At 47.3% G+C, this 12618-nt stretch overlaps 1 protein-coding gene across 3 annotated transcripts in view; it reads right to left on the bottom strand.

Moving 5' to 3' along the window:
- Positions 1 to 12618, bottom strand: part of LOC138570801 (uncharacterized) — a 941103-nt gene that overhangs the window by 185090 nt on the left and 743395 nt on the right. The window contains exon 10 of one of the 3 annotated variants that reach the window (XM_069649148.1): positions 206 to 617. The exons of the other annotated variants lie outside the window; for them this stretch is intronic. Within the exon in view, the coding sequence (XP_069505249.1) occupies positions 596 to 617 (22 nt within the window). The 3' untranslated portion in view covers positions 206 to 595. Of the gene's footprint in view, positions 1 to 205; positions 618 to 12618 lie in introns of those variants that run through there. 3 annotated transcript variants of the gene reach the window in all.

Here is a 12618-nt window from a genome sequence, read left to right as displayed (position 1 = left end):
AGAAACCTGTGCAGTTCCCTTAGGGAACACTGCAAAAGATTTAAGACTACAGGTGTTGGCAGTAAACCCACTTGGTAGCAGTCTGTACCACCCAGATTAACCTGGTAGCTGTGGCTGAGCACAGAACAGAAAAAGATTGTCCAGAGAAACAAATCAATTTGAAAAAATGTGTATCAAAATTTATTGAAAGTGATACCAACAATTTAAACAATGGTGAGTCAATTACAAATAATTAAACACTGATCACTTTAATACAGCAAAACAGCAGCAATCGTATGCCTAAAGTCGGCTAAAACATTGTCACACATACTTGCCATTCATAGTGCACTCATTCAAACCCAACTCAACATACCGTGACATACATCCAAAAGCTTAAAAGACAAAAGAATCATGCTAAAAAACCTGTGGGGAGAAGGAATTCATAACTGGTCCCCATCAAACAGACATAATTATTATATTCATAATCAATAGAATTAATTAATAAATTATCTATGGTCAGGGTGGATCAGAAGGAAAAGTGCAAAAGATCCCATCCCTGTAGGGTATATCTCTCGACCGGTTTCGACGTGTAGTGGTAGTAAACACAACGTCTTCCTCAGGAGGTGGATGTTACCATTCTGTAAAACACAAAAACATGGCTATAGACTACTGCGTAGAACATATGAGTCATAGCTGACTGTCTGCCGAATACAATTAAACAGAGAGGGCAACTACAAAAGAGCAGCCCAATTTTCTTTGTGAAACAACTCAGGGATCATATATGCCGTATAACAATAAAGCAAAATAGGAATCCCAATCTAACAGCTATATATGACAGAGCGAAAGGGTTAGTGACTCCCAAAAGAAGACCGTGCAGAATGGTAGGGAACCTTCAGGACCATGGTTAATCTGCGACAAGTGTATAAATGCACAATGCAAATTATATATAAACATATGATTGTTAGTCCAAAGAAGACCAATACTGGACCAACCTGATGAATGCCAAATTGTTATGGTGGCCGTAACGAAGTGATATGGTCAGTCACGCTGGGGGAAGCCAGGACCAAATCCTAACCTAAAGTAAGACCGACATGCAAAAAATAAAATAAAACAAGACAAAAAGTGCTATATCAAGTGCTTGAAACTGGAGCAAAAAATGGTGGCTCACCTGAAAAGGCACCCTATTGAATTAGGGGAAGCCAAGTTGCAGATGTTGGAAGTTGGGAAAGCAGCACAGCTTAACCCGAAACACCAGTGTCATCTGTGGATCACTACAACAAACCAGTTGAGAAGCCCATTATAATGATGAAATAGCAGAAAATGGCAAAAAATGCCGAGACAGAATGCAGGCGCTGCTTTGGTAAAATTACAAACAGAGCTGTGCTGTAAGGGTCCTCAGCGGACATGCCCATCCCTCAAGGAGGCCAAGAGTATTATGCCAGTACAGAACAACATGTGCAGCATTAACGTGGATGTTCAAAAAATGAATTAGCAGAAAATGGCAAAAAATACCAAAGCAGAAAGCAGACACTGCTTTGGAATGTCAAGCTGTGAGAGTCCACAGCAGACTTGCCTATCCCTCAAGGGGGCCAAGAGTGTTGTTATACACGTTTAAAATTACATGCACTGCATTCACGTGAATGCTCGAATGACTGCCCTGTTAAAGAATGTGCATGGCAGCACTGAACTGTCATCCAAAATGCAGCCCCTCTTAAAAGTGCTCAGAATTCCCACAATTAAGGTGTACAAAGCGGAAGAACTAGCCGCTCGCTTACCTCCATCAAACAATTATTCATCTCTGTCAAGTGGATGATAGAGGTCAAAAAGGTTGACTCTGCGAGCCAAAATAGATTTCCTCACTCAAAACGCCACGCATGCGTGTAGGCAGTCTGCACAAAAGAGGCTGGCTGACGGGAACCGCAAGTCAAGCTCTATTTAAGCTAACTGCGCATGCCTATGTTGATAAGAATCAAGAATCCAGAACCCAGGTGCGTAAACTTGCTCGTATACTGCCGCCCGAAATGTAATTAACACAAGCAATGAAAACTTCCTCAGCTGGAAAGAGAATGTTACCTAGAATTAAATACTGATGCCTGAAGGCCGCCTAAGAAAATTGAAAGCTGCTAGTTGACGCCCAGAGGGATTCTGGGAGTGGTAGTGCAGCTGAGTTATAAAGAAAATTGAAATAAAAAAATAAATTAACTGACAATTCGAACTTTAAATTACGAAGATGTCAAGTAAGCGCCAATTAGATGCTGTAAATAATAATGACACAAAATAAGTAAAACCTCGTAGAATAGGTAAATATTATTATTGCCTAGAAAAAATAGTTATTGCCTAGAAGAAATAGGCAGGAAAATTAAAAAACTGCTGACCAGACGCCAGATGAACACTTGGAGATGACATCCAACTAAAGTGCAATATACGATCTACCAGTATCTAAATGGCTCAAAACTGAGCTAAAGATGTAAACGTCACCAAGTCTCTAGAAAATGCACCCAGGCTGCCACAGGATGGTCCGGAATGGGCTGGTATGTTGTGGACAGTATCCGTAAATGTGAGAAAAATGACAAGAAGAAATGAATAGCATCCGTGCATAGGGCGATCCTAGAGTCAGGGAAAGCTCACAAAAACAGCGGCCAATTAACAGCAACTAGTAAACACAGGAATAAAGAATGGGGCGATTCATAGCCCACTCGTGATGGCATAGGCCCGTAGGGACTCGCGGTAAGAAACTCATTAACGGATATTAAAGTCCCATGACTCTAGCGTGTTGAGGCCTTTGTGGAGTGTTTTTAAATTAAAAATCCACATTTGCTCCTTATAGGACAATTTGTTGGCCAATTGTACTGTGTTATTGGCAAAAACCTTTTCTAAGCAGAACCAGGTTAAAGAGTCCGGATTGTGACCCATTTCTACATAGTGAATCACTAGTGGAGCCGATAAGTTGCGAGTTCTGATTTTTGATCGGTGCTCATTAATACGTAGGTTAACTTCCCTAGAAGTTTTTCCTACATACAAAAGCTGACACGGGCACTGAATGGCGTAAATAACATTCTTGCTTCTGCAGGTGGTAAAAGTACGTAGTGCCCAACACCTGCCGTTGTAGGTAAAGTCTGTTTTTTTAAAAAAATGTACAGGCTGCGCACGACGTGCACAGGTAGTGGCCTGTCACTTGGTTGAGGTTGACATCCCTAACCTGGTTAGTACGAACCGGGAGTCTTGTGGCCCGAGTGAGCTTCTGTCCTAAATTTTTGCTTTTTTTAAAAGCAAAAAGAGGTTTCTCTAAATTGAGATTCGTGGAATTAAGGATCCTCCAGTTTTTCAGAACAATAGCTTTAATGGTCTCACTGTATTGACAAAAAGTGGACACGCAAACTAACTGTTCTTTCCCGACAGTTTTGTTTTTTGGTCTAAGGAGGGCGTCCCTGTTGGTATAGCGCGCTCTTTTTCTTGAGCTGTGGCTGAGCAGTCAGACTTCCCTCAAGAGAGTTAGGCAGTATGCAAAGTATACACAATAGGCACTCAGATACAATAATACAAGCAAACACTGACCAGAGCTTTGGTATCAAAGTATATAATTATTTATTTAAAAACACACGGTTTGAAACACTCCAGCACTCTTGCTGTAAAATATTCTAAACACAGTTACTATCGTAATATATACACCCCTTTTTCCTTATCAGATAAGTCACAGTAAAACACCACTTATTTTCATACAGAGGTGAGCGCTTAACTAGATGCCACTCCAATAAGTTTGTGAGAAAGGGAGGGAAAAAGACAGAATATGGAAAGGTACACCACTCTAAGGTTCAGGAACACTGTTAGCAAGGCAGAAGAGCAAAAGTCACTGGTGAGCCAAAGGCTGGGCCCACTCTTAGAGATAGCAGAGCACAAATGCGCCCAAGATCACACAGTTACACTAGGCTTAGAAAGTCTTGCAAAGGGTTCAAAAAGAGTTGAGAGGCTTAGGAAAGTTTAGCCAGGGTGTCCCAGGCTAACCCAGGTTTGAAAGCCGGGGGCTAAATCTACCCCGTACAGTCGGTAGCAAGGGTAGCCAGGCGGGACACGGTACCTTAAGTGGGAAGGATCCTCCAGCAGTGGCAGCTGTTCCTGGCAGTGGGTGCAAGTTGAGTCGTCGTCCAGGGGAAGAGAAGATCTCGACTTGGAGGAAAGATGAAGGTCGTTGCACTACCAGGGAAGAAACCAGCCGCTGAGTTTTCCGGTTAAAGGAGGTACCTTTGTTTCGCGGTAAAACGTGGTATCCCGGTTGCCGGGGTGCTTGGCACAGGCAAGGCGGCCACGAGGTACGTCAGGAAAAAACGGTGAAAACTAGTTATCCCCACCAGTCAAAGGAAGAAGACTCTCCGGTAGGAGATCTCCTCTGTCGTTGGGAAAAGTGGTGAGGCGGTCCAGCAGGGCTCCACCGGTGGTGGTGTCGTGGCAGGCCGGCTCAGCTTCTCCCTCGTCGGATTCTTAGGTCCTGTGGCGACTTCTGAAGTTCCAGTCCCCAAAGCCCTGCTTTTATGCAGAAAACCCCCATTCACTCAGCCTAGCTGTCACTCAAACATGCTAAGTGGTGAGCCGGCCGGCTCACCACTTGGGCCAATCACACAAGAGTGCGACCTGAGTTACCAAGGTAACTCGGTCCAGGGTGCCTAAATTCCCCTCCACCCCTCCTAAGTACCCCAGACAGAGTGGCACCACTTTGGAGGGCTTCTGTGGAGAAGCCCGCCAAAAAGTGGAACAAAGGGCTCGACTTGGGTTGGAGTCACAGAAGAGAACACACAGGCCATTTTAGAATCAAGTTTTGGCAAAATATACCAACCGGAGAATTAATATATATTAAATAAACCGGCGGTATGTTCGAGGCTACCGTAAATAATTAAATAAAGGTAGTAGCCTAAAACAATGGGAAATCCCATAGGAAAATATTTGCGGTTGAATATAAAAAGAAGCATCCACTGCCACCAGCCAAAACTCGATCAGGGGGGACGGAGATGTGCCCCCTCGACTAACAGACCCTGGGGCAACTGAATTGCCCCAGCCAGTACGTCCACAATATGATGGTTTGTACTGGTTCTGTTCAGAATTTAAGACTAGTAAAGTCAATGGTGACTTTATATGCCCTGGGAGACAGTAGTCAGTCCCAGGGTATGGAGTCTATACTGGGGGGTCACTATGACACCCCTGTGTCACTGCACTGAGGGTGCTGTGTAACACACATCACAAAAACACATGAAGCCCTATGGAGTAAAAGACTCCATAGCCCATTAAACACATCTAGATTCAAAGAAACCCACTCAAATCATGCCCAAGAGTGAGGGTAAAAAGAGTCTCACTCTTGTCAGGAGAAAAAAAATAAACCCCAAAAATCCAGCAAAGCTGCTGGGGGACTCACTAGGTTAGGAAATTCAGCCTAAACAGAGAATTCTCCCTAACACTCGCCCCCCCCAGACTAAGGGACAGGAGGATTTAATCCACTCCTGGATGAACCTCATACCTCTAGTCGATGACATACATCCTAGAGAGTCCATCAGCATTTTGATGGTGACACCCTGACCTGTGCTCAATGGTGAAATCAAAAACTTGCAGGCAGATTGACCATCTCAATAGTTTTGGATTTTCTCCCTTCATTTGCATTAACCATCTCAAGGGTTGGTGGTCAGTCCGAATGACAGAAGTAGAACCATACAAGTATGGCCTAAACTTCTTCAGGGCCCACACAATAGCAAAGCATTCTTTCGATTGTTGCCCACCTTGTCTCAGGATCCTTCAGCTTACGGCTGATGAAGCAAATGGGGTGCTCCCTACCCTTCTCATCCAGTTGGCCAAGGACTGGACCTTTACCTATATTAGAACCATCTGTCTGCACAATGAAAGTTTGGTGATAGTCAGGAGCTCTCAATACTGGAGCTTGGCAAAGAGCTTTCTTCAGTTTTTCAAAGGCCTGATTGCACTCCTCATTCCATTTGACCTTTTTAGGGAATTTTGGAGAGGAGATTACATTCAGTGGAGAAGCTATGGTCCCATAGTTCTCAATGAAATTCCTGTAATACCCAGTGAGGCCTAGGAAGGCTCTCACTTGGGTTTGAGTAGTAGGTGTTGTCCAATTTTGCACAGCTTCAATCCTGCTGAGCAAAGGCCTTATTTCTCCACCTCCTACCTCATGCCCAAGGTAGACCACCTTACTTTGACCTATCTGGCATTTACTTGCCATGATAGTCAAATTGGCCTGTGCAAGAGCCTGCAAAACATGTCCTAGGTGGTTCACATGATCCTCCCAGGAGTGGCTGAAGACTGCAATGTCATCCAAGTATGCCATGCAGAAGTCCTCCATCCCAGCTAGAACTTGGTTCACCATCCTTTGTAATGTAGCAGGTGCATTTTTTAATCCAAAAGGCATGACCTTAAACTGGCACAAGCCAACTGGGGTGGAAAATGCAGTTTTCTCCTTGGCATGGTCTGTCAAGGCTATTTGCCAATAGCCTGACGTAAGGTCAAATGTGCTGAGGTACTTGGCTGTGCCAAGTTTATCCACCAACTCATCTGTCCTTGGTAAAGGGTGGGCATCAGTCTTGGTGACTGCATTAAGAGCTCTACAGTCTTTTTTTTAGGGTAGTTTCTCCCAAAACCTCATGCACTTCTCAATCCTCCCCACTGCCAATTCAGTATTGTGCCTGTGTTCCTCCCCGGTCGTGTGGTATACGTCTATGCCAAGGTACCGAAAGGTGCTTGTCGCCCATGGGATCCGCAATACTGGCAACCTCTCAGCCGGTATCCCCACATAGCCGCCCAGCGGGAACAGAGTGGATTTCCTAGGGTTGACCGCTATGCCAGAAAGCCAAGCAAACCTCTCCATCACCTCCAAGACATATTGCAAGTTCTCTTCAGGGTATTGGAGGTACAACAGCATATCGTCGGCATACAGGGATATCAGATGGCTCTCCCCCCCCACCTCTATGCCCACCGGGTCATACTGTTGCCGGAGGTAAATTGCCAAGGGCTCAAGGGCCAGGATGTACAACATTGGGGACCAAGGACATCCCTGCCTGGTGCCTCTACCTAACTGCCACCTGTCCGACACTACTGCCCCCGTACGAACTCTGGCTAGAGGCGCGCTGTATAATAATTCGGCCCACCTCCTGTACCCTGGCCCCATTCCGAAGTGATCCAGTGCCGCCAACAGCCACGGCCAACGAACAGAGTCGAACGCCTTGACCGCATCCAGCGCCACTATCGCCATTTCGCCGTCCTTGCTACATCCCCATTCGACCACTCTGTGTAGGCGTCTGTGGTTGTGGGTAATGTTCCTGTCCGGGACATAGCCCGTCTGGTCAGGGTGAATCAGCTTGCCTATCACTCTCCTCATTCTAGCCGCCAAGACAGCTGTTAGGATCTTGCTGTCCTGGTTCAGCATCGACAAGGGTCGATAGGAGCCGCAACCGTGTCCCGGTGTATTGTGCTTGGGGAGTGGCACTATGACCGCTTCCCTGAGTGATTCTGGTAGCTGTCCCAGCTCAAAAGCCTCATTGAGCATGTCCAGCATGGGTGGGAGTACCTCCTCCCCATACGCCTTATAAAACTCACTGGGGAACCCGTCCGCCCCCGGGGCCTTGCAAGTGGGCAGCTGTCGCACTATCTCTCTGAGCTCTTCCAGAGTGATCGGAGCATCCATCTCCTCTCGCTCTTCATCGCTGATTCTGGGCAGGCCTATATCCCCGAGTACTTCATCTATCTCCTCTCGGCTCCCCCCTTCCCGATCTTCATACAATGTTTGGTAGTATTCTGCGAATGCCCCATTTACCCCTTCTTGCGTGTCGATCTCCGCACCCCCTTCGGTGATGACCGATCGGATCGGAGCCCTAGGGGTTTCGCTCTTATATAGCCAAGCGAGGAGCCTGCCTGTCTTGTCCCCACCCGCATGCAACCTCTCAATGTACTTCGTATAATTCAGGTTACAAAGTCTGTCCCAATGCCCAGAGCACCGCTGCTGCAGCTCAGTAACTACTTCCATATCCGTCCCACCCTTCTCCAATTCTTTTTCCAGCTCGATCTCGGCCTCTCGCAGGTCGGTCAGGATTCCGCCCATTAATCCCTTGGACTTCGCGATAGCAACTCCCCTCATCACCACCTTAAAAGCCTCCCACAAAGTACCAGCCGACTTGACACTCCCTGTGTTCGACTCAAAGTACGCGACTATCTCCTCCCTCATGTCCTCCTTGAATACCGGATCCCGTAGCGCTTCCGCCCGAAGGCGCCATGTTGGAATCCGTGCACGTGGGGGGCGCAGCCGCCATTGCATGATTAGGGGCGAGTGGTCCGAGAGGACCCTCGCCCTGTAGTCAATCTGTTCACACTCCGTAAGAATGTCTGGAGTGGCAAAAAAGTAATCGAGCCTCGTGTGCAGTTGGTGCGGAGCCGAATAGTGCGAATACTGCCTCCCACCCGGGTGTCTCGCTCTCCACACGTCTACCAGGCCTAGATCCGTTAGCAGCGACTGCAATACCTTGGCCGCTGGGCTGGGCCTAACCATTTTGTCATCCGACCTGTCCTCCCTGGGGTTAAGCACACAATTAAAGTCTCCACCCCAGATTACTGTGCTCCCCATCCCTTCACCGAGTCTCGCGCACAGTGTCTTAAAGTAAGTCGCTGTGTCCTGGTTGGGCGCATAAGTGTTTATGATACAGACAACTCTACCTTCCACAATCCCCCGAACCATGGCCAGCCGCCCGTCCGACTCCACAACCTCCCCCAAGAGCTTGAACGGGACATGTGGTGCAACCCAAACCAGCACACCCCTGGCATACGCAGAGAATGTGGATCCAACCACTGTCCCCCTCCATTTTCTCCGCACCATTTCAAGTTTATCCCGTGTCAAATGCGTCTCCTGTAACAAGGCCACGTCTATCCTCTGCCTCTTCAAATACAACATGACCTTATTACGCTTCAGGTAGCTATTCAACCCTCTAACATTCCATGTCAATACCTTAAGGTCTCCCATGATTTATCCGTAGCTCCCACTTCCCCCTCTGGTCTGATCGCCTCCCCCCAGTCCCGACTACTTCCCTTCTCAGTTTCTTCCCCAGGCTCACATAACAACTAACACCCCCCACCCCCTAACCCAACCAACTGCCCAGCTCCATCCCTGGATCTCAGGCATCCCCGTGTCCGGTTCTCTCCGGAAGCCCGTGTAGAGAACCCGACACAGTGACTAATCTAAACACACACTGGGGTACGAATAAAACGGCCCTCGGATGCCCCCTACACAAAGAGCTCTACAGTCCACACAGAATCTCAAGTCTTTGTATCCTGCCTTTGGTACTAACACAACTGGGCTAGACCATGGACTAGTAGAGGGCTCTATTACCCCGAGATCAAGCATCTTCTTGACCTCCCCCTTGATATGGGTTCTCACATTTTCTGACATTCGGTATCCTCTGCTTTTGACTGGCAGACAGTCACCAGTGAGTATCTCGTGCTGTCCCCAAGGGGTCAAGCCTGGTGAGAGTGAGAACAGGGAGGCAAACTGATTTAACATAGATTTGCACTCCTCTTGTTGCTCAGGTGTCAGATCTGAAGAGAGATTGACTCCTTCAATTTTTTCATCTAAAGGTACACCTCTGAGGAGATCAGGGAGAGACTCACTCTCTTCTTCCTCTGCTGCTGAAGCTAGAAGGAAGGCTCCTACTTCAGGTCTGGAGATGTACGCTTTCAGTCAGTTGGTGTGGAAGACTCTAGGAGCTTCCTTGGGTCTGCCCAGATCCACCAGATAGTTGACCTCTCCAAGTTTTCCCACAACTTTGAAGGGTCCCATCCATTTGTCTTGCAAGGCCCTCTGCCTTGTTGGGAGCATAACGAGAACTAGCTGGTCTTGAGTGAACTCAACCATGTTAGCCTTTTGATCATGCCAATGCTTGACCAAAGCTTGTCCAGCTTTCAGGTTATCACTAGCTTCTGCCATCATGTGTGACATTCTCCTTCGGAGACCTATCACAGTGAAGGAGCACTGGTTGGGGGGAAGGAGCACTCTCCAACCCCTCCTTAATCAGGGCCAATGGACCTCTGACCGGATGGCCATAGAGAAGTTCAAAGGGAGAATAACCTACTCCCTCCTGAGGGACTTCTCTATAAGCAGAGAAGGCATGGCAGTAGAAGGTCCCACTTTCTTTTCAGAGGTTCCTCTAAAGAACCTATCATGCTCTTCATGGTTCTGTTAAACCTTTCTGCCCACCCACTGGTTTGGGGGTGGTAGGCGGTTGAGAACTTGTAAGTAACTCCACAGGTTTTCCACATGGCTTTCATGTAGTGGGACATAAAGTTTGACCCCCTGTCGGATATTACTTCCTTAGGAAACCCAACCCTGGTAAAAATACCAAGGAGGGCCTTAGCCACAGCCGGAGCTGTAACAGTCCTCATAGGAATTGCATCAGGGTATCTAGTAGCATGGTCTACTACAACAAGGATAAACCTGTTGCCTGAGGAGGTTGGAGGATCAAGGGGACCAACAATGTCAATCCCTACCCTCTCAAATGGGACTCCCACAACTGGGAGAGGCACTAAGGGTGCCACATTCTTGGCGCCAACCTTACCAGAAGTTTGGCAGGTATGGCAGCTCTTGCAAAACTTATCTACTTCTGCCCCCATATTTGGCCAATAGAAGTAGAGTGAGAGCCTTTCCTTGGTGGTCTTGAAACTCAAGTGACCAGCCAAAGGAATCTCGTGGGCTAAGTGCAAGAACTGTTGTCTGTTTTCTTGCGGTACTACAAGGCGTTTGCATTCTCCAGGTTCAGACTCAGTTGGTTCACTGTAGAAGAGGCCATCTTCCCAGTGCAACCTATACTTCCCAGGCTCTTGCCCATCATCCTGAGCAGCTGCCTGTTGGCGGAGACCCTCCAGAGTTGGACATTCTCTTTGTCCCTTACGGAAAGCTGCCCTGCTGGGCCCACCTTCTGCCAGTAAAGACTGCAGCTCAGGATGGTCCTCAGGGTCTAGATCTCCAATAATTTCTTGGCCTCCCACTAGCTCTTCTTCAGAGTCTAGTTCAACCATACAGGGTTGTACCTCCCTCTCAGCCTCAGCTGGAGGTGGAGTTACAGGTGTAACTGTTGGAAGCACTGGAGTGCTTGCTGCTGACTTTTTCCTAGGAGTCTTGGGTTGCCCCTTTGCTCCTGATCTGGTAGTTACTGCAGTGAGTTGCTCCAGTGGTAAAGGAGTGATCTCTGTCATCATCTCCTGAGATAACCCTCGCAGGGTTTTCTCTCTTGCAGGTTTTGTGAGCTCCTGTAACCTTTTACTAGGTGGTCTGGGGGTATGTGACCACTCCGAGAGCTTTCAGGTCATTACCCAACAGAACCCTACCTGGCACTTCACATTGTACACTGACAGGTATTTTTACAGCCATGTCATTTCACTGGATGAGAACTGGTAACACATCTGCACAGGCCCTCCAGCTAACTTGGTGAGGCATTTGGGTGCCTAAGCAACATCCTCTGCCTTGAAAAATGATTCATCCACCACAGTTATGCTGGCCCCAGTGTCTCTAATGGCAGGAGTCTCCTGACCATTCACCTGGACACTGTCTTTATAATACTCTTTAGTATTATCTGGGATAGAATTATACACATCTAAATTCCGTTGTTCCCACAACCCCAGAGAGACTAAAGAAACACTGGCTGAGACACCAATGGGTTCATCAGCCATCAGTAGAAAGTTTCCACTTGCCATTGGACTTCCTCTTCTGGAGCGAAGGCTAAGGAGGCAAGTTGGATCCCTGAAGGTTTACCCTTGCATCTGGGATCTCCTTTCACATGGTCAGTAGAGCCACAAACAAAGCATTTCCAAATGCCTTCTGGAATGGATACTTGTTCTGACCTCCCTCTGGTTTGGCACCAGAGAAGACACTATTCTGCTGTGGTTTCCCTGGTGGCTTACCCTTCTGGTTTTGTTTGGGGCCCTCTTTGGAATTTGCAGTATTAGAATTCTCTTTGGAGTCCTTTTTAGGCCGTTTCCCCTCATCCTTTTTCTGAGTTACCCCAGAATCCTTGTGGGTGGCCCTGTTGGCAACCCACAAGTCAGCAGCCTTAGCTAGTTTTCGGGAATCTAATTCCTTTGAATCAGCCAAGTGCTGTCTGAGCTCAGGAGAGCAGGCATCTTAAATTGACTCCAACATAAAACGATTCTTCATACCTTCATAAGTGTTCACTTTGTAACCCTTAATCCATCCCTCTAAGTTTTTCAACCCTTCACTCACCCAGGTAGCCCAAGGGGTACGATCATGCTTTTTGAGGGTTCTAAACCTCTTAAGATACTGGGAAGGGGTCTTCCCAAATCTAGCTATCAGAGCTAGTTTCACACATTCATACTCTTTCCTATCCTCCTCCCCCAACTCCATTACCACATCAGTTGCAACAAGGGGAAGCCTAGAGAACAACCAGGTGAGTAAGTCATTTCCTGTGATGTTGTGGAGCCCATGATTATATTCAAACAGACAACCAATCCAACATATCCAACTTAGGCTCCTACATACCAATCAATTCTTTTGGCATCCGGGGTCTTTTAGGACTGGAACTTCTAGAGGAGCCAGAGAGAAGCATTTTCGACAGATCATTTCTTCATTTCTAGCTCATTCTTGAGCTC

Source organism: Ambystoma mexicanum, chromosome 1p, assembly GCF_040938575.1.
Source record: "Ambystoma mexicanum isolate Mex_15411 chromosome 1p, UKY_AmexF1_1, whole genome shotgun sequence".
NCBI lineage: Eukaryota > Metazoa > Chordata > Amphibia > Caudata > Ambystomatidae > Ambystoma > Ambystoma mexicanum.
This window is presented reverse-complemented; position numbering and strand designations above follow the sequence as displayed.